This window comes from Xenopus tropicalis, chromosome 9 (genome assembly GCF_000004195.4).
Source record: "Xenopus tropicalis strain Nigerian chromosome 9, UCB_Xtro_10.0, whole genome shotgun sequence".
NCBI lineage: Eukaryota > Metazoa > Chordata > Amphibia > Anura > Pipidae > Xenopus > Xenopus tropicalis.
Window position 1 is genome coordinate 2,620,837 of NC_030685.2, and position 22,489 is coordinate 2,643,325.

Consider the following 22,489-nt stretch of genomic DNA (forward strand, 5'->3'; position numbering starts at 1 on the left):
GAGGAGTTATAGGGAGGGGTATATGGAGCAATAGGAGGAGTTATAGGGAGGGGTATATGGAGTAATGGGAGGAGTTATAGGGAGGGGTATATGGAGCAATGGGAGGAGTTATAGGGAGGGGTATATGGAGCAATAGGAGGAGTTATAGGGAGGGGTATATGGAGCAATAGGAGGAGTTATAGGGAGGGGTATATGGAGCAATAGGAGGAGTTATAGGGAGGGGTATATGGAGTAATGGGAGGAGTTATAGGGAGGGGTATATGGAGCAATGGGAGGAGTTATAGGGAAGGTTATATGGGGCAATAGGAGGAGTTATAGGGAGGGTTATATGGAGCAATGGGAGGAGTTATAGGGCGGGTTATATGGAGCAATGGGAGGAGTTATAGTGAGGGTTATATGGAGCAATAGGAGGAGTTATAGGGAGGGCAATGAATATAATAAAAATATAGGGAGGCTTATATGAAAAAATAGGAGGGTTTTTTTCTATTTAAAATTAATTAATTTTTGTAATATATCAGTTCCAAAACCAAAAACAAATTCAAAGACACATCAGTATCCATCGCTGGGACACATATAGATTTTAGACACCTCACATTGCACAGAACAATTAGATTTTATTACACTGATTCGGGGCCTTTAGCGAAACCAACTGAGCAAAGGACTAGATTTTAATCTGCAATATTCTAGGCTACCACGGGGCGCATACACGTGTGTAGTTTTATTTACACCAGGTTTTATGCTACTTTACTACTTTATACAGCCTCAGTTTTACACAGGGAGTATGGGACTAATGTGCTTAATTGTGGGCTATTGTAACTCTACTGTTAACCCAGCTTTGTATATATGCCCCTGAGCTATTTAGTCCCACAGACAGCGATGATTGATAGATTCCTCTCCTACTGTCTCTTTAACAATAGAGAAGTATTATTATCCGTGTCTCTCCGTCATTCCCATTTCTAATCTTGAGGGGCATTAATACCAGCTGAAAAGGTTCCACATTGCCCCTTGACTCCTGTTGACTTGAATGAGAAACCCCATGTACCATCAGCCAATGGTTTGATCTGACCTACATTTTACTATTACTTTCAGTATATTAGAGCCAATATTAAAAATATTCTGACCATGTAGCTGCTGGTAAGTGTAGGCGTGCTATTGTTATTGCCCAGTTACCCCCCAGCCTACCCAACCGGCCCTGACCTCCAACCCAGTGGCTGCCCCCTTTACTGCCCACCTCCCCGATTTCCCCTGTGCCATTGTGCTGAGGGCAGCAGGATACACACAGCGTTAGTTTCTATTGGTTCTAGATCAATCTCCCCATCTAGCTACAGTGGGAGACGGTCTAGGTAGGGCAGTTTTCTACCATCTCTTCCCTTTGTCTGTGCTCACAGGAATTCACACGGCGACATACACCCACCATTCTAGGTTTCAGTGCGCAAATTTCTGCTCCTGTCCTACTGTTGCAGCGTTCCCACTCACCTCTGGTATCAGTTAGAGCAGGCGCCGGGGGATTCTCCCAGGGTTTTCTTTTTGCTTATGCCAAACTTTGCTTGTCCTGCACCAGAAACATAGTTGGAAGAGTTAAAGGAGACATATAGGATAAACCCCTAACCCTGTAGGCAATTATGAATAATATCCGGTGCTGGTTTCCCTTTGGGTTAAACATTAACCCTATCTGTAACAATGGCTCCATTTTAAAGCACATTCCTTCTATATGTAGATGAGTACAATTCCTTAGCACAATATTGTCCCCTTTCAACTCCATTTGCTCACTATTACCCTCTGAAACAGGTCTGAACTGTGGGCCGTACCAAAACACATGCATAGAGTACTGAGTGCACTGACACTGCTGGAAATCAGAACAGGGATGATGGGCATTAAGGCCAAGTGTGTGTGGGTTCAGACAAATGCCAGGGGGGCTGTTTGTGCCTCTGGGTACTGGGAATGCCAGGGGGGCTGTAAGGTGCCACAGACAGTCACTATTTATTGGGCTGGGGGGGCTGTTTGTGCCTCTGGGTACTGGGAATGCCAGGGGGGGCTGTAAGGTGCCACAGACAGTCACTCTTTATTGGGCTGGGGGGGGGCTGTTTGTGCCTCTGGGTACTGGGAATGCCAGGGGGGCTGTAAGGTGCCACAGACAGTCATTATTTATTGGGCTGGGGGGGCTGTTTGTGCCTCTGGGTACTGGGAATGCCAGGGGGGCTGTAAGGTGCCACAGACAGTCACTGTTTATTGGGCTGGGGGGGGGGCTGTTTGTGCCTCTGGGTACTGGGAATGCCAGGGGGGCTGTAAGGTGCCACAGACAGTCACTATTTATTGGGCTGGGGGGGCTGTTTGTGCCTCTGGGTACTGGGAATGCCGGGGGGGCTGTAAGGTGCCACAGACAGTCACTATTTATTGGGCTGGGGGGGCTGTTTGTGCCTCTGGGTACTGGGAATGCCAGGGGGGCTGTAAGGTGCCACAGACAGTCACTATTTATTGGGCTGGGGGGGGGCTGTTTGTGCCTCTGGGTACTGGGAATGCCAGGGGGGCTGTAAGGTGCCACAGACAGTCACTATTTATTGGGCTGGGGGGGGGGCTGTTTGTGCCTCTGGGTACTGGGAATGCCAGGGGGGCTGTAAGGTGCCACAGACAGTCACTATTTATTGGGCTGGGGGGGGGCTGTTTGTGCCTCTGGGTACTGGGAATGCCAGGGGGGCTGTAAGGTGCCACAGACAGTCACTATTTATTGGGCTGGGGGGGGGCTGTTTGTGCCTCTGGGTACTGGGAATGCCAGGGGGGCTGTAAGGTGCCACAGACAGTCACTATTTATTGGGCTGGGGGGCTGTTTGTGCCTCTGGGTACTGGGAATGCCAGGGGGGCTGTAAGGTGCCACAGACAGTCACTATTTATTGGGCTGGGGGGGGGCTGTTTGTGCCTCTGGGTACTGGGAATGCCGGGGGGGCTGTAAGGTGCCACAGACAGTCACTATTTATTGGGCTGGGGGGGGGCTGTTTGTGCCTCTGGGTACTGGGAATGCCAGGGGGGCTGTAAGGTGCCACAGACAGTCACTATTTATTGGGCTGGGGGCTGTTTGTGCCTCTGGGTACTGGGAATGCCGGGGGGGCTGTAAGGTGCCACAGACAGTCACTATTTATTGGGCTGGGGGGGGGCTGTTTGTGCCTCTGGGTACTGGGAATGCCAGGACCTATGTTAAGTCCCAGCCCTGTAAAGCTTTATTCACCTCCAAAATCATCACAGAGAGCAGAATGTATTTATTTATAGAGCGCTACTTATGTACGCAGCACTGTACAGTAGAATAGATTAATACAAATGGGGGGGTTATTAAAATAATAATAGATAAATACAAAGTATAACAATAAATACAAATAAATATAAGGTACAGTTGCCCCCTAGAGCTTACAATCTCGTGACTTATATCTCAAAACACACAATCTCACCTCTTTGTGACTCAAACAAATTGTTTAAAAGGCCAAAATCCTGGGAACAAGACAAATATTTTAAATGCATGCTGCATGGCTGAACAGAAACCAGTGCCGGCTGCATCATGCATATAAATGTTTAATTAGACAGTAAGCCTTTGGATAGCACATTTCCGTCTGTCTCTCCCCGAGCCACTCATTTCCCCAGTGCATTTGGTTAGTTTTGTGCAATAAATCAGCGTTCCCAGCTCCATGTCCATCCCGATGCTCCTCTGTACCAGCCGGATTAACCAGAGCTGCTAAACTGACAGTAGTAAGTGGCAGATACTGTATGTGCCAATCGGGACATACAGGTGGGGGCCACACTGGCTCTGGCTGGATCATATAACAGTAGGGGCCTGTGCAGATCAGGAGAGACACATCAACACAAATTGATAACATTTTAAGTGTAAAAATAAGGATAAATTAGGCCCCGCCCCAACTCCCCCCGACGGCTCATTAAGCCAAACCCACAACCCTGATCCATTTATTGGCAACATCAACCCTTGCCCGTAATGTAATATTATTCTGTCTAAATATGGAAAAGTGAGAGACTGTCAAAAGCCTGATATAGGCCTCACTATAAGCCTGCCTGGTACCTATGTGCCCAACTCCTGCCCACAGATTGGCCTGGGTATGGATTTAGAGCATTAATCTAAAGAAAATCCAACTGCCTACTAAACATAATATAAACCTATATGAGGCAGTAGGAAGAGGGAGGGTTATATAGAGCAATATGGGGAGTTATAGGGAGGGGTATATGGAGTAATGGGAGGAGTTATAGGGAGGGGTATATGGAGTAATGGGAGGAGTTATAGGGAGGGGTATATGGAACAATGGGAGAAATTATAGGGAGGGTTATATGGAGTAATGGGAGGAGTTATAGGGAGGGGTATACAGAGTAATGGGAGGAGTCATAGGGAGGAGTTATATGGAGCAATAGGAGGAGTTATAGGGAGGAGTAATATGGAGCAATAGGAGGAGTTATAGGGAGGGTTACATGGAGTAATGGGAGGAGTTATAGGGAGAGGTATATGGAGTAATGGGAGAAATTATAGGGAGGGTTATATGGAGTAATGGGAGGAGTTATAGGGAGGGGTATACAGAGTAATGGGAGGAGTTATAGGGAGGAGTTATATGGAGCAATAGGAGGAGTTACAGGGAGGAGTAATATGGAGCAATAGGAGGAGTTATAGGGAGGGTTACATGGAGCAATGGGAGGAGTTATATGGAGCAATGGGAGGAGTTATAAGGAGGAGTTATATGGAGCAATGGGAGGAGTTATAGGGAGGGTTATATGGAGCAATGGGAGAAGTTATAGGTAGGGTTATATGGAGCAATAGGAGGAGTTATAGGGAGGAGTTATAGGAAGCAATAGGAGGAGTTACAGGGAGGAGTAATATGGAGTAATAGGAGGAGTTATAGAGAGGGTTACATGCAGCAATGGGAGGAGTTATATGGAGCAATAGGAGGAGTTACAGGGAGGAGTAATATGGAGCAATAGGAGGAGATATAGGGAGGGTTACATGCAGCAATGGGAGGAGTTATAGGGAGGAGTTATATGCAGCAATAGGAGGAGTTACAGGGAGGAGTTATATGGAGTAATGGGAGGAGTTATAGGGAGGGTTACATGCAGCAATGGGAGGAGTTATAGGGAGAAGTAATATGTAATTATGGAGCATTATGAGGATGATAGAAGGGAGTTATATAGAGCAATATGAGGAGTAGATATATAGAACAGTGGAAGAACGAGTAGGAGACATGGGGAATGCTACAAGCTGGAGGATTCTCACTCAGCACAATATCTCATGCTATGATAGTATCCTGTTTGTTTTACATTCTCATAATGATAAGAGGTTGCATTGCTAACCCTTTGCTTTCTCTGTATTTGCAGAACACTCTTGCTTTCCCTCCTTAGCCAACCTCTTTTGGATCCACCCCCGTCCCCCCAAGCAGTTCTTAAACCGCCCCCCTGGCTCCCATACCCATGGCAACACCTCCAGCAGATACAGGACCACCCCCCGAGGGTCAAGCTGCTTCTCCTGAGGCTGCGGCCCCTGTCTCCACAACTACTGTGGTCATTATAGAGGAGCCGCAGTCACCGCAGGAGGCCACTGGATCAGAGGTTGAGCATCATGTGACCATCCAATCAAAGTCTTCCTCTCTTAATGACCTGAAGTCTCAGCCTGCTGCTAATGGAGGGCCCCGGGCCCCCAGCTTGTGTGGCTCAGAGGGTCGCCTGGAACAGCCAGCTTCTAATTCCCCCAGACCAAGTCTGTGCAGACAAGAATCAACCGCCACCACCAGTGGTCCCCAGGAAAAGCCCAAAGACTATCTGTTTATTGCCATCCTGTCCTGCTTCTGCCCAATGTGGCCTGTCAACATCGTGGGCTTCGTGTACTCCCTCATGGTGAGTGCTCAGGGTTCCTTTATCCTTTCCTGATGGGATAAGTGACAAGGAGGGGGCCCATATATAAGCGCTAGGGATACTCGGGGCCACACTCGGGGTGGCCCATATGCTACTCCGACCAACCACCTGTGGGAAGAAATAGTCACAGCAGACACCTGTAGAAGCTCACACATTTACACTAATATATTGGCACAATATCCCCCACCCTGCCAGCCCCACACACCCCGACACACTCACCCTTATGCTTTATGTTCCATCTCTATCAACACTCATTCTAGATACACAGTGACCCCACCTTTTCTCTTTCAGTCTCGCAACAGCCTGCAGCAGGGGGATATCGATGGAGCTTTCCGGCTCGGCCGCGTGGCCAAACTCTTGAGCATTGTGGCGTTAGTTGGAGGAGTGCTGATCATCACCATATCCTGTGTCATCAATTTTGGAAGTAAGTTTGTCAGTCCATTCATTGGGCAGCAGGAAACCCCCACACTATGAATAAGGTAACCAAAATAAACAGTGACTAAAAGTAGCCCAGTAACAGCCCAGCTACACAAAGGGACACAAAGAACAAGCACTAATCCCCCTGGTGCCACTCTGAGAACTCACCCAGGTGGTGCCATAACAATCATGGTGCCACACAGTATGAGCCCTCACACCCCGTGCTACAGTCAGCACCAAATGGGTGAATTGTGGGTCACTGTGGCGCCATGCAGAGGAGACCACACTATGTGGGTGACAGCTCATACAGGGTGGCGTCGCATGGATGAAAGCTCGCTCTTTGTGCACCACCCATGTGAATGAGAATATACAATAATGCCAAAAGGGATATAAACTAATCCAAAGTATAAACTAGGGAGGGCAAACCAGGCCCCAGTAACACAGGGGAACCACAGCAAACTTGCAAACCGCCAAAAATAAAATAAAAACAGCTTTTATTACTCCATCATCTAAACCAGTGCTGTCCAACTGGCGGCCCGCTGTAATCACCCATATTGTTTGTCTGTTCACACCTCAGACATTGTATGTACTGCCTGAACTATGCTGCCTGTGTGTAGGCAGCATAGGGTGGGCAGAGTATGGCACATAGGCAGCATAGGGCAGGGAGGGTATGGCACACACAGGCAGCATAGGGTAGGCTGAGTATGGCACATAGGCAGCATAGGGCAGGGAGGGTATGGCACAAACAGGCAGCATAGGACAGGGAGGGTATTGAACACACAGGCAGGATAGGGCAGAGTATGGCACACACAGGCAGGATAGGGCAGAGTATGGCACACACAGGCAGGGTAGGGCAGAGTATGGCACACACAGGCAGGGTAGGGCAGAGTATGGCACACACAGGCAGGGTAGGGCAGAGTATGGCACACACAGGCAGGGTAGGGCAGAGTATGGCACACACAGGCAGGGTAGGGCAGAGTATGGCACACACAGGCAGCATATGGCAGGTAGAGCGTGTCACACAGGCAGGGTAGGGCAGAGTATGGCACACACAGGCAGGGTAGGGCAGAGTATGGCACACACAGGCAGGGTAGGGCAGAGTATGGCACACACAGGCAGCATATGGCAGGTAGAGTGTGGCACACAGGCAGGGTAGGGCAGAGTATGGCACACACAGGCAGCATATGGCAGGCAGAGTATGGCACACACAGGCAGGGTAGGGCAGAGTATGACACACACAGGCAGCATATGGCAGACACAGGCATCATAGGGCAGGCAGAGTATGGCACACACAGGCATCATGGGGCAGGGAGAGTATGGCACACACAGGCAGGGTAGGGCAGGCAGAGTATGGCACACACAGGCAGGGTAGGGCAGGCAGAGTATGGCACACACAGGCAGGGTAGGGCAGGCAGAGTGCTGCCTGTGTGTGCCATACTCTGCCTACCCTATGCTGCCTGTGGGAGGTGAACCTGGCAGGGGTTTGTTCTGGGAGTTTGTTAGCAGTTGGAAATAGCCAGTAAATGTTCCCTAAGGTGTGTAATTATGTACTGGGGGTTGCTGTGCTATCCACAGGGGAGAAGAAGTCATATGGATTTTAGGGTGTGTCTTAATATGACATAATATAATTCTTTCACATATGAATGATGGTTGATATCCCTGCAGTGAGGACCAAGCATTTGGGTTTTTGCTGCGCTACCACCATTGTGATAAAATGGGTGTGGTTTGAAGTGGGTGTGGTTTAAAAGGGGGGAATGGCTTCCATTAGCGGCCCTCCACCAAGTTTGCTATGTGACTGAGAATGTGCTTACTTTCACATTCATTGTGGCACCATGTGGGTGAGTCTCCTCAGTGTGGCGCCACGTGGGTGAATCTCCTCAGTGCGGCGCCACGTGGGTGAGTCTCCTCAGTGCGGCACACAGCCCATGGCCCATAGCAAGCCCATAGCGGGCACACAGCCCATAGCCCATAGCAGGCACACAGCCCATAGCAGGCCCATAGCGGGCACACAGCCCATAGCGGGCACACAGCCCATGGCCCATAGCAAGCCCATAGCGGGCACACAGCCCATGGCCCATAGCAAGCCCATAGCAGGCACACAGCCCATGGCCCATAGCAAGCCCATAGCAGGCACACAGCCCATAGCCCATAGCGGGCACACAGCCCATAGCCCATAGCGGGCACACAGCCCATAGCAGGCACACAGCCCATAGCCCATAGCGGGCACACAGCCCATAGCCCATAGCGGGCACACAGCCCATAGCAGGCACACAGCCCATAGCCCATAGCGGGCACACAGCCCATAGCGGGCACACAGCCCATGGCCCATAGCAGGCCCATAGCGGGCACACAGCCCATAGCTCATAGTAGGCACACAGCCCATGGCCCATAGCAGGCACACAGCCCATAGCGGGCACATAGCCCATAGCAGGCACACAGCCCATGGCCCATAGCAGGCACACAGCCCATAGCGGGCACACAGCCCATAGCCCATAGCGGGCACACAGCCCATAGCGGGCACACAGCCCATAGCCCATAGCGGGCACACAGCCCATAGCAGGCACACAGCCCATAGCCCATAGCGGGCACACAGCCCATGGCCCATAGCAGGCACACAGCCCATAGCAAGCCCATAGCGGGCACACAGCCCATGGCCCATAGCAAGCCCATAGCCCATAGCGGGCACACAGCCCATAGCGGGCACACAGCCCATGGCCCATAGCAAGCCCATAGCGGGCACACAGCCCATAGCAGGCACACAGCCCATGGCCCATAGCAGGCACACAGCCCATGGCCCATAGCGGGCACACAGCCCATAGCGGGCACACAGCCCATAGCGGGCACACAGCCCATGGCCCATAGCAAGCCCATAGCGGGCACACAGCCCATAGCAGGCACACAGCCCATGGCCCATAGCAGGCACACAGCCCATGGCCCATAGCGGGCACACAGCCCATAGCGGGCACACAGCCCATGGCCCATAGCAGGCCCATAGCGGGCACACAGCCCATAGCCCATAGCAGGCCCATAGCCCATAGCCCATAGCAGGCACACAACCCATGGCCCATAGCAGGCCCATAGCGGGCACACAGCCCATAGCCCATAGCAGGCCCATAGCGGGCACACAGCCCATAGCCCATAGCAGGCCCATAGTGGGCACACAGCTCATAGCCCATAGCAGGCACACAACCCATGGCCCATAGCAGGCCCATAGCGGGCACACAGCCCAGAGCCCATAGCAGGCACACAGCCCATAGCCCATAGCGGGCACACAGCCCATAGCGGGCACACAGCCCATGGCCCATAGCAGGCACACAGCCCATAGCCCATAGCAGGCACACAGCCCATAGCCCATAGCCCATAGCGGGCACACAGCCCATAGCGGGCACACAGCCCATGGCCCATAGCAGGCCCATAGCGGGCACACAGCCCATAGCCCATAGCAGGCCCATAGCGGGCACACAGCCCATAGCCCATAGCAGGCACACAGCTCATAGCGGGCACACAGCCCATAGCAGGCCCATAGCGGGCACACAGCCCATAGCGGGCACACAGCCCATAGCGGGCACACAGCCCATGGAAGGATACAGTAACAGATCTGTCCCACAGCTCATTAGTCAGACTGTGGCTCTGCTGCTGTCTGTCCCCGTTAGCCCATCAGTGTGTCACTGTGCCAGCCAAGCAAGACCCAGGATAGGGCAGGGCACAGCACTCACTGATCCATGATACACGGCTATACCCAAGGGAACTCTTTCTCACTGTCAGTCTACTGCAACTGTCATTCTGTTCCCTCCAGCTATTTCACTGTCCCTGCTCTCCCCCTTCCCCGGCTATTGTCTCACCGACCCTCTCCTGCTGCATCCCTCCTACAACCTCCTTCCCACCTCTTCCCTTCAGTCTTCCCTTTATCTATTACTGTACCATTCCCAGTCTGCGCCTCTAACTGTCAGCCCCTCATTCCCTTTCCCCTTATCGCTGGCCATTCTCTTCTATTCCCACCCCATTCTCTTACCACCTTCTTACTGTTTGTCTTCTATTTGCTCATATTCCCAAACTGCCCTTACCCTCCCAGGTTCTAGCTCATTAATACCCCCATCTCTCCTTTTCTGTCTCATTGTTATTGCATGACCCTCCAATTTATTTCATTGTAATTCTCCTTGTGCTCTCACTGCCTCCCCCTCTCCCCTATTGCTGACATTTAGTGTATCTTCATTCGGCATTGATTTCCCATTGCTCCCAATTCCCTTGGCCCTTTCTTACCTTCCCCTCTACCCACGGATTCTCTTATTGGCCCTCTTCCCTCCGTCTCTTCTGTGACTCCATCTCAGCCTTCTCTCTCCGCTTTCCTGAGCCTCCCCTCCTACCTTCACTTCATTGCTTATTTGCCCTCCTTCTGATCTCCTACTGCCCCTCTGCCCCTCACTGTGGCCCCCACCCCATGTAATTCTCTCAGTACTTCTGCCATTACTCATAATAAGGAGGTGATACGATACACATCCCATGTCATTTGTACCCGATTCCCACAATATACAATGTGCTGTGCTTGCAGATTCTTCACTTCACACAATTAAATAAGTATATTAAGGCCTTTCCAGGCTGCGGTGGCGCAAACAACATTATCTAGTGTGGGCAATTAAGCAGGAATCCAGCAGGAACGGCACCTTTGCCCATAGCCTGTACAGATACCATAAACCTATGGCAGCACAGGGATTCCCTGTACTAAGTACAATTCAGCAGGAATAGCCCCCTAAGTTTGCCCATAGCCTGTACAGAGAGATACCATAAAACTATGGCACATAGGGATTCCCCTGTACTAAGCACAATTCAGCAGGAACAGCCCCCTAGGTTTGCTCATAGCCTGTACAGAGAGATACCATAAAACTATGGCACATAGGGATTCCCCTGTACTAAGCACAATTCAGCAGGAACAGCCCCCTAGGTTTGCTCATAGCCTGTACAGAGAGATACCATAAAACTATGGCACATAGGGATTCCCCTGTACTAAGCACAATTCAGCAGGAACAGCCCCCTAAGTTTGCTCATAGCCTGTACAGAGAGATATCCCTTTAAATTCCCTCCTTCTTTCAGCTGTAGGTAGGGATGCAGACACTGTTATTAGCGCTGTGTCTATTTATCTGTGAGTTTATTTGTAGGGAAGCCATTGCAAATAGAAACAGTAGAACAGAAACAGATGATTTTGCTCCTGGGAGGCAAATAGAAATGATCTGTGCGGATGGTCAGTCTGTCAGGTTTTAATCTATTACTAGAGAAATCAATGGTGCAAGGGCCTATCCCCGGCCTCATTTGTGTGACGGCTTCACTTCCAACACTGTGTGTCTAAATGAATGAACATGTCGATTGTGAACAGCAGCTCAGTACAGTGAGATCCAATGGAGTCCGTCACTATGGGAATCCCACGGTAATTAAGCTTGAGAGGGAGCCGGCCTGGTTCCTAGGCCTGTATCCCGGCCCCTAGAGTATTCATTATACCCACAGCTGCCCCTCCGCTGATAACCTACCCTTAGTAGGGTTACCATTGTGTAATATCAACATTTAACTCCTTCCCATCCTTACCCAATTCAAATGGTTAAGTTAATGGTTAGGGTTAAAGGGGAAACATTGTGTGAAAAACAATATTGTGCCAATGAATTGTACTCATCTAAATACAGAAGGAATGGGCTTATAAATGTAGGGTTTTGGCCTGATTTATTGAACATTTCTCCAAAAAAAACCCCCACTAGCCCCGCCCATCTGTCCCACTTCCTGCTGCCTCCTTTCCCAGGCTGTGCAGGGGGGTGGCAGCACTGTAGGATAGGAACCAATCAGCAGCTAGGCTGACCTGATAGGGAACTGAAGCCTGTCTGTGCTTGTGTGAGTGCAGGGCTGTGATTGGCTCTCCCCCTCCTACTGTGCTTCTGGCAGGGACCGTTAGGACACGCCCACCCCTCATGTGAAACCCAGACAGGGACCTGAGAGGATCTATAGGGAGCTCCAATAAAGGGGCCATTGTTACAGATAGGGTTAATGTTTAGCCCAAAGGGAAACCAGCACCGGATATTATTCATAACTGCATATTCAGCGCTGCAGGTTACCGTGGGTAACATTGCGATATAAGTGGCGGAACTGGGCCAGCGCCTGTGCGAGTGCCCCAAGAGGGAGTCTGTGAGATCATTTGTGAAGAGAATGAGGGCGGATCCTGTCTGGAGGAATTCAGGGGTGCCAAGTAGGGAACAACAGGGCAGAAAGGGTTAAGGGGGGAAACAGCAGTAGTAGTGGGGGGTGCAACCAAGCGGCTGCTCTGGGGGTGTGGAGGGGTCGGCCAGGGGAGGTTATGGGAAGGGGTTTATATTGTCCTTTATGGAAAGCAATGATAAAGACTTCACCAGGGGAGGGGCCTGTACTCTCTTGCATGGGAGGAGTGAGATAGTTGTAGGGAGATAGGGAGGCCAGTTAGTAGCAGGTTACAGTAGCCCAGTCGGGATAGGATGAGAGCCTTAGCTGTTGCTGGTGAAAGACAGGGACAGATTGTCACAGTATTGTGGGATAAGAGGTGACAGGTTTGACAGTGCAGTTAATATGGTCAGAAGGAAGGAGTTAATATAGGCAGAGAAGGAGAGGGAGGAGTTAATATGGTCAGAGAAGGAGAGGGAGGAGTCAGATTACCCCCAGACAAAGTGCTGAGCTGACAGGGTTAATGAGTACCCATCAATAGGGATAGTAAAAGGGAGCATGTTTAGGGGAAAGATGATCAGTTGAGTGTTAGGGTCAGTTTGAGGTGGGTCAGTTCAGCCAGTTGGGGGCTGCTAGGGGGCAGTTAGAGATCTGAGTCTCAGATTGAGTTGTTCATAAAGGGGTGGATAAATATATTGGCATATCACCAGCATATAGATGAGATATAAGCCAAATGATTGGATGAATCAGAACCTTGTGGCACCCCTACATTAAGTGAAACTGGGATTGGGGTTCCCTTAGCCAAGAGACAGTGAGCAATTGGTTAGAAAAGTGCAATCACATAATGAAGTTGGATCAATGGCTGCCAATACACACAAATTGTTTGCCCTTTCACCTTTGGGCCACTGGGCCAAATTAGTCGGCTCTATACTCTGGGCCTGGGGAGACCTGTCGGGGGGGCAGTTCTTGCCTGCTGGGATTTCCCCAGAAATAGATATCTGTCTAACGATATCAGGCAGTCTGTCCCTATATATGGGCCAATAGGATTGTACCTTGGCTAGGGCTGAGTCGGCAGCTTTCCTGGGCCCACGGGGAAGAATAGAATATTAGGTATAAGCCCATACTGTAGGTACCAGAGCAATGTGCCTGGATACGCTGCCCCGCCCTGGTACTGAGCCACTGGCTGCCGTGCAGGGAGCATCTAAGCATTTTATTGCTACTGCAGCATTTCCCTTAGCAACAAGGTTCCCCAGTTCTTACTGACTTGGCTGTTTTGTACAGGATCAGAGCCGGGGGCATCTCTTGCTGCTGCCGATAGCCCCGGGGGGGGGGGGGGGGGGGGGGGGACTGCCAGGTGTTACTTTATTACAGCACCAGTAATATTAAGCCTGCCTCTGTCTCCCCTGGGTGATTGGAGTGGCAGTACCTAAGTGGCAATATTCCAGCTTAGTGTAAGTGCCTTTTCCAAAGCTGAGATGTTCTTGGTTTTTGGCACATATATATAAATATTTCCTTGGTAAAAGTATAGGATCCATTATCCAGAAAGATCCAAATTACAAAAAGCCTGTCTCCCATTCACTCAATTTTAATCAAATAAATCCACTTATATACTAAGATATAATTACCCCTTATTGGGGGCAGAACAGCCCTATTGGGTTTATTTAATGGTTAAATGATTCCCTTTTCTCTGTAATAATAAAACAGTACCTGTACTTGATCCCAACTAAGATATAATTACCCCTTATTGGGGGCAGAACAGCCCTATTGGGTTTATTTAATGGTTAAATGATTCCCTTTTCTCTGTAATAATAAAACAGTACCTGTACTTGATCCCAACTAAGATATAATTGCCCCTTATTGGGGGCAGAACAGCCCTATTGGGTTTATTTAATGGTTAAATGATCCCCTTTTCCCTGTAATAATAAAACAGTACCTGTACTTGATCCCAACTAAGATATAATTACCCCTTATTGGGGCAGAAGAGTCCTATTGGGTTTAATTAATGTTTAAATGATTTTGTAGCAGACTTAAGGTATGAAGATCCAAATTACGGAAAGGCCCCTTTTCCGGAAAAACCCAGGTCCCGAGCATTCTGGATAGATAAAATAAACTTTGTTAGAAACAGCTCATAAAAATCTTAAAAATATAAAATAATCAATAATCTGCCCCTTCTCTCTCCCATGCCTACCCCCGTCTGATATCTGCCCCTTCTCTCTCCCATGCCTACCCCCATCTGATATCTGCCTCTTCTCTCTCCCATGCCTACCCCCATCTGATATCTGCCCCTTCTCTCTCCCATGCCTACCCCCATCTGATATCTGCCCCTTCTCTCTCCCATGCCTACCCCCATCTGATATCTGCCCCTTCTCTCTCCCATGCCTACCCCCATCTGATATCTGCCCCTTCTCTCTCCCATGCCTACCCCCATCTGATATCTGCCCCTTCTCCATCCCATGCCTACCCCCATCTGATATCTGCCCCTTCTCTCTCCCATGCCTACCCCCATCTGATATCTGCCCCTTCTCACTCCCATGCCTACCCCCATCTGATATCTGCCCCTTCTCTCTCCCATGCCTACCCCCATCTGATATCTGCCCCTTCTCTCTCCCATGCCTACCCCCATCTGATATCTGCCTCTTCTCTCTCCCATGCCTACCCCCATCTGATATCTGCCCCTTCTCTCTCCCATGCCTACCCCCATCTGATATCTGCCCCTTCTCCATCCCATGCCTACCCCCATCTGATATCTGCCCCTTCTCTCTCCCATGCCTACCCCCATCTGATATCTGCCCCTTCTCTCTCCCATGCCTACCCCCATCTGATATCTGCCTCTTCTCTCTCCCATGCCTACCCCCATCTGATATCTGCCTCTTCTCTCTCCCATGCCTACCCCCATCTGATATCTGCCCCTTCTCCATCCCATGCCTACCCCCATCTGATATCTGCCCCTTCTCTCTCCCATGCCTACCCCCATCTGATATCTGCCCCTTCTCCATCCCATGCCTACCCCCATCTGATATCTGCCCCTTCTCTCTCCCATGCCTACCCCCATCTGATATCTGCCCCTTCTCCATCCCATGCCTACCCCCATCTGATATCTGCCTCTTCTCTCTCCCATGCCTACCCCCATCTGATATCTGCCCCTTCTCTCTCCCATGCCTACCCCCATCTGATATCTGCCCCTTCTCTCTCCCATGCCTACCCCCATCTGATATCTGCCCCTTCTCCATCCCATGCCTACCCCCATCTGATATCTGCCCCTTCTCTCTCCCATGCCTACCCCCATCTGATATCTGCCCCTTCTCTCTCCCATGCCTACCCCCATCTGATATCTGCCCCTTCTCCATCCCATGCCTACCCCCATCTGATATCTGCCCCTTCTCCATCCCATGCCTACCCCCATCTGATATCTGCCCCTTCTCCATCCCATGCCTACCCCCATCTGATATCTGCCCCTTCTCTCTCCCATGCCTACCCCCATCTGATATCTGCCCCTTCTCCATCCCATGCCTACCCCCATCTGATGTCTGCCCCTTCTCCATCCCATGCCTACCCCCATCTGATATCTGCCCCTTCTCTCTCCCATGCCTACCCCCATCTGATATCTGCCCCTTCTCTCTCCCATGCCTACCCCCATCTGATATCTGCCCCTTCTCTCTCCCATGCCTACCCCCATCTGATATCTGCCCCTTCTCCATCCCATGCCTACCCCCATCTGATATCTGCCCCTTCTCTCTCCCATGCCTACCCCCATCTGATATCTGCCCCTTCTCTCTCCCATGCCTACCCCCATCTGATATCTGCCCCTTCTCTCTCCCATGCCTACCCCCATCTGATATCTGCCCCTTCTCTCTCCCATGCCTACCCCCATCTGATATCTGCCTCTTCTCTCTCCCATGCCTACCCCCATCTGATATCTGCCCCTTCTCTCTCCCATGCCTACCCCCATCTGATATCTGCCCCTTCTCTCTCCCATGCCTACCCCCATCTGATATCTGCCCCTTCTCCATCCCATGCCTACCCCCATCTGATATCTGCCCCTTCTCTCTCCCATGCCTACCCCCATCTGATATCTGCCCCTTCTCTCTCCCATGCCTACCCCCATCTGATATCTGCCCCTTCTCTCTCCCATGCCTACCCCCATCTGATATCTGCCCCTTCTCCATCCCATGCCTACCCCCATCTGATATCTGCCCCTTCTCTCTCCCATGCCTACCCCCATCTGATATCTGCCCCTTCTCACTCCCATGCCTACCCCCATCTGATATCTGCCCCTTCTCTCTCCCATGCCTACCCCCATCTGATATCTGCCCCTTCTCTCTCCCATGCCTACCCCCATCTGATATCTGCCTCTTCTCTCTCCCATGCCTACCCCCATCTGATATCTGCCCCTTCTCTCTCCCATGCCTACCCCCATCTGATATCTGCCTCTTCTCTCTCCCATGCCTACCCCCATCTGATATCTGCCTCTTCTCTCTCCCATGCCTACCCCCATCTGATATCTGCCTCTTCTCTCTCCCATGCCTACCCCCATCTGATATCTGCCCCTTCTCTCTCCCATGCCTACCCCCATCTGATATCTGCCTCTTCTCTCTCCCATGCCTACCCCCATCTGATATCTGCCCCTTCTCCATCCCATGCCTACCCCCATCTGATATCTGCCCCTTCTCTCTCCCATGCCTACCCCCATCTGATATCTGCCCCTTCTCTCTCCCATGCCTACCCCCATCTGATATCTGCCCCTTCTCTCTCCCATGCCTACCCCCATCTGATATCTGCCCCTTCTCTCTCCCATGCCTACCCCCATCTGATATCTGCCCCTTCTCTCTCCCATACCTACCCCCATCTGATATCTGCCCCTTCTCTCTCCCATGCCTACCCCCATCTGATATCTGCCCCTTCTCTCTCCCATGCCTACCCCCATCTGATATCTGCCCCTTCTCTCTCCCATGCCTACCCCCATCTGATATCTGCCCCTTCTCTCTCCCATGCCTACCCCCATCTGATATCTGCCTCTTCTCTCTCCCATGCCTACCCCCATCGATATCTGCCTCTTCTCTCTCCCATGCCTACCCCCATCTGATATCTGCCCCTTCTCCATCCCATGCCTACCCCCATCTGATATCTGCCCCTTCTCTCTCCCATGCCTACCCCCATCTGATATCTGCCCCTTCTCCATCCCATGCCTACCCCCATCTGATATCTGCCCCTTCTCTCTCCCATGCCTACCCCCATCTGATATCTGCCCCTTCTCCATCCCATGCCTACCCCCATCTGATATCTGCCTCTTCTCTCTCCCATGCCTACCCCCATCTGATATCTGCCCCTTCTCTCTCCCATGCCTACCCCCATCTGATATCTGCCCCTTCTCCATCCCATGCCTACCCCCATCTGATATCTGCCCCTTCTCCATCCCATGCCTACCCCCATCTGATATCTGCCCCTTCTCCATCCCATGCCTACCCCCATCTGATATCTGCCCCTTCTCTCTCCCATGCCTACCCCCCATCTGATATCTGCCCCTTCTCCATCCCATGCCTACCCCCATCTGATGTCTGCCCCTTCTCCATCCCATGCCTACCCCCATCTGATATCTGCCCCTTCTCTCTCCCATGCCTACCCCCATCTGATATCTGCCCCTTCTCTCTCCCATGCCTACCCCCATCTGATATCTGCCCCTTCTCCATCCCATGCCTACCCCCATCTGATATCTGCCCCTTCTCTCTCCCATGCCTACCCCCATCTGATATCTGCCCCTTCTCTCTCCCATGCCTACCCCCATCTGATATCTGCCCCTTCTCTCTCCCATGCCTACCCCCATCTGATATCTGCCCCTTCTCTCTCCCATGCCTACCCCCATCTGATATCTGCCCCTTCTCTCTCCATGCCTACCCCCATCTGATATCTGCCCCTTCTCTCTCCCATGCCTACCCCCATCTGATATCTGCCCCTTCTCACTCCCATGCCTACCCCCATCTGATATCTGCCCCTTCTCTCTCCCATGCCTACCCCCATCTGATATCTGCCCCTTCTCCATCCCATGCCTACCCCCATCTGATATCTGCCCCTTCTCTCTCCCATGCCTACCCCCATCTGATATCTGCCCCTTCTCTCTCCCATGCCTACCCCCATCTGATATCTGCCCCTTCTCCATCCCATGCCTACCCCCATCTGATTATCTGCCCCTTCTCTCTCCCATGCCTACCCCCATCTGATATCTGCCCCTTCTCTCTCCCATGCCTACCCCCATCTGATATCTGCCCCTTCTCTCTCCCATGCCTACCCCCATCTGATATCTGCCCCTTCTCTCTCCCATGCCTACCCCCATCTGATATCTGCCCCTTCTCTCTCCATGCCTACCCCATTGATATCTGCCCCTTCTCTCCCATGCCTACCCCCATCTGATATCTGCCCCTTCTCTCTCCCATGCCTACCCCCATCTGATATCTGCCCCTTCTCTCTCCCATGCCTACCCCCATCTGATATCTGCCCTTTCTCCATCCCATGCCTACCCCCATCTGATATCTGCCCCTTCTCCATCCCATGCCTACCCCCATCTGATATCTGCCCCTTCTCCATCCCATGCCTACCCCCATTCTGATATCTGCCCCTTCTCTCTCCCATGCCTACCCCCATCTGATATCTGCCCCTTCTCTCTCCCATGCCTACCCCCATCTGATATCTGCCCCTTCTCTCTCCCATGCCTACCCCCATCTGATATCTGCCCCTTTCTCCATCCCATGCCTACCCCCATCTGATATCTGCCCCTTCTCCATCCCATGCCTACCCCCATCTGATATCTGCCCCTTCTCCATCCCATGCCTACCCCCATCTGATATCTGCCCCTTCTCTCTCCCATGCCTACCCCCATCTGATATCTGCCCCTTCTCTCTCCCATGCCTGTGCTCCTTCCTTCCAATCTGTCTGAATTTAGAATTTCTTTTTCCACTCCTGCTCCTCTGCCTTTCTCTTCTCTTGTTTAGCAAATTCATTCCAGTCTCTTTACAACAACTAAGGGTCCATCTTACTATTCCCTTCTCTGCCGGAAGCTTCCGGTGCTTCTCCGGTTTCCTTGCTGATTTGCCAGTGGTTCCATCTCCTGTTTTTGGGTGCCAGATTATGGCCTGATTATCGGGGGTCCATGGCATCGCCACCCTTACTTATGGGAATGGTCACCTTTGTGCTGCAATAGCTTAGCAGTAAACTTATCCCAAATCCCTTTACACTGAACATCAATAACTTATAGGGATTATTTATGGTGGTTGTTGCCTGCCATCTTATTCTCTTCTAAAAGAGAGAGAGATTTGCTGGTAACTGGGCATGATAGTTTCCCGCGGGTAAATGATCCAATGCTGAGGGCAGTATTTAGCTGCTTTCTGCCCCTGCTCTAGCTCCTGGCTGAGTGCTGGGCTCTCTGGAAGGGGCAGGGACAGCCAACTCCTGACTCACTGCTGCTTATAAAACATTTACCATTAGCAGAGGAATTTGGCTGATTGTGGGCGCCACTTAGTGGTGAGCACTGTCATTGCAGCTAAAGGTACTAAGTACACTGTTGTAGGAAATCATATGAGGTAAGTGCTATATGTCATTTTTACTAACTGAACAGGAGATATAACGCAAGCTTTACTGTTCCACAGACATACACCTTCAAGCAGTCAGGAGACAATAAAGATAAATGAAAAACCCCTAACCCTGTAGGCAATTATGAATAATATCCGGTGCTGGTTTCCCTTTGGGCTAAACATTAACCCTATCTGTAACAATGGCCCCTTTATTGGAGCTCCCTATAGATCCTCTCAGGTCCCTGTCTGGGTTTCACATGAGGGGTGGGCGTGTCCTAACGGTCCCTGCCAGAAGCACAGTAGGAGGGGAGAGCCAATCACAGCCCTGCACTCACACAAGCACAGACAGGCTTCAGTTCCCTATCAGGTCAGCCTAGCTGCTGATTGGTTCCTATCCTTCTGTATTTAGATGAGTACAATTCATTGGCAAAGTATTGCTTTTCACACAATATGTCCCCTTTAAAAGTGAACGCAATTGTGATTAAAAGATAATGGCCTGTGCACAAGAGCTTACAATCCGGTCAGCTCATATTAACAATCTCACTGTGCCTGTTTTTCTTTTGCAGTATTGTGAGTTGGCGAAACGCTCTTCTCCTCTCGGATGTTTGGGGGGGACCATAAAATCCATCGCTAATCGTCACATTGCCCACAGAGACACCAGCTAGAGACATCCATGGAAGAGTGTGTGCAAGTGTCCATGACAGAGAGAAGTGTTTGCAGTCTGAGTGTCTCTCCATGTTTCAGTTCCATTTTTATGCTCATATATAAATGCATCTTTCTGTTCTTCCTTGAGGATGAAGGGAATTGTTTTTGTTTTGGCATTCAGCGACAGGGAATGAAGCACATTAATGGCCACCTACATGTAGCTGCAATAGGGAATTCTACTTTATAGTCTGACCATGTACACACACTCCCAAGGAGCAGGCGTTAGCTCATGTTTCCATTCTCTTATGGTGCAGAGGTGACCCCCAGTGGTCACTGTGTGTATAGCAGGAGCATGTGTTACTACTGAGATGCTCAATGATTTTACACTGCAGCACATCCATCAAATTAGCCTGTCCCTCCCTGTGAGAGACCTGCAGGGAAAGTCTGTATTTCTTCCATGTTTCCTTCCCTTAGAGGCTCATTCTTCCCAGTCTTTGTGCAGATCATAGATCTGATAGTTATGCTGAGCATGTGAATCGCATCTCTTCCTTCTTCCGCTCTGGAACTCGTCATTCCTCTAAACTGACCCACAGATCTGAATGACTCCCCTTCAGTTCCACATCTTCTCCATCTAAATATCCAGGACCTCTACTGAAAGCATATTATAGCCCAAGGTATTCGACTGAGATCTAATGGGCACCAGTCTGCCAATATTCCATCTGAATGTGGAAAATATTACTCTCCTGACATTCCATCCAGATCTAGAGCACCCTGCATTGTATATCATTCCATCCAGATCTAGAGCACCCTACATTGTATATCATTCCATCCAGATCTAGAGCACCCTGCTTTGTATATCATTTCATTAAGAGCTAGAGAACCTGCTTTGTATATCATTCCATCCCGATCTAGAGCACCCTGCTTTGTATATCATTCCATCCAGATCTAGAGCACCCTGCTTTGTATATCATTCCATCCAGACCTAGAGCACCTCCTTTGTATATCATTCCACCCAGATCTAGAGCACCTCCTTTGTATATCATTCCATCCAGACCTAGAGCACCTCCTTTGTATATCATTCCACCCAGATCTAGAGCACCCTCCTTTGTATATCATTCCATCCAGACCTAGAGCACCTCCTTTGTATATCATTCCATCCAGACCTAGAGCACCTCCTTTGTATATCATTCCACCCAGATCTAGAGCACCCTGCTTTGTATATTATTCCATCCAGACCTAGAGCACCTCCTTTGTATATCATTCCATCCAGATCTAGAGCACCTCCTTTGTATATCATTCCATCCAGATCTAGAGCACCTCCTTTGTATATCATTCCATCCAGATCTAGAGCACCTCCTTTGTATATCATTCCACCCAGATCTAGAGCACCCTGCTTTGTATATCATTCCACCCAGATCTAGAGCACCCTGCTTTGTATATCATTCCACCCAGATCTGTATAACAACATTACTGTAACATTCCATTTAGTTCTAGGACTAATCACTTCCATACCCCCCAATGCAGATTAGGAACCCATTCAGACTGCACACTCCTACTCATTCTTGCACAACAACTGGAGATCTGATTAGAAACACTTGGCCAAATCCATTTTCTCCCCCTGGATATACATTTCCCCCCACATGGAGCTAATCATTCCTGCCCAGCTCTGCAGAACATTCCTCCATAAACTCCCAGCTTATCAGCAAAGCCTCCCTTCCCAAAGTCCCTGCTGGGCTGCAGAGTGTCGCTTCCTATTCTTGTAGAACATCAATTCCCAGACTCCCTGCCATTCTGTGGTGCAACATACT

General features: G+C 50.5%; 1 protein-coding gene across 1 annotated transcript in view; it reads left to right on the forward strand.

Annotated features, from left to right (window-relative positions):
* prrt2 (proline-rich transmembrane protein 2) overlaps positions 1 to 21,959 on the forward strand; it is a 27,018-nt gene extending 5,059 nt beyond the window's left edge. The window contains exons 2-4 of the mRNA XM_031893505.1: positions 5,353 to 5,868; positions 6,178 to 6,310; positions 20,603 to 21,959. Coding sequence (XP_031749365.1) covers positions 5,446 to 5,868; positions 6,178 to 6,310; positions 20,603 to 20,610 — 564 coding nt within the window. The 5' untranslated portion in view covers positions 5,353 to 5,445 and the 3' untranslated portion in view covers positions 20,611 to 21,959. The remainder of the gene's footprint in view (positions 1 to 5,352; positions 5,869 to 6,177; positions 6,311 to 20,602) is intronic.
* Positions 21,960 to 22,489: the final 530 nt, after the last annotated feature.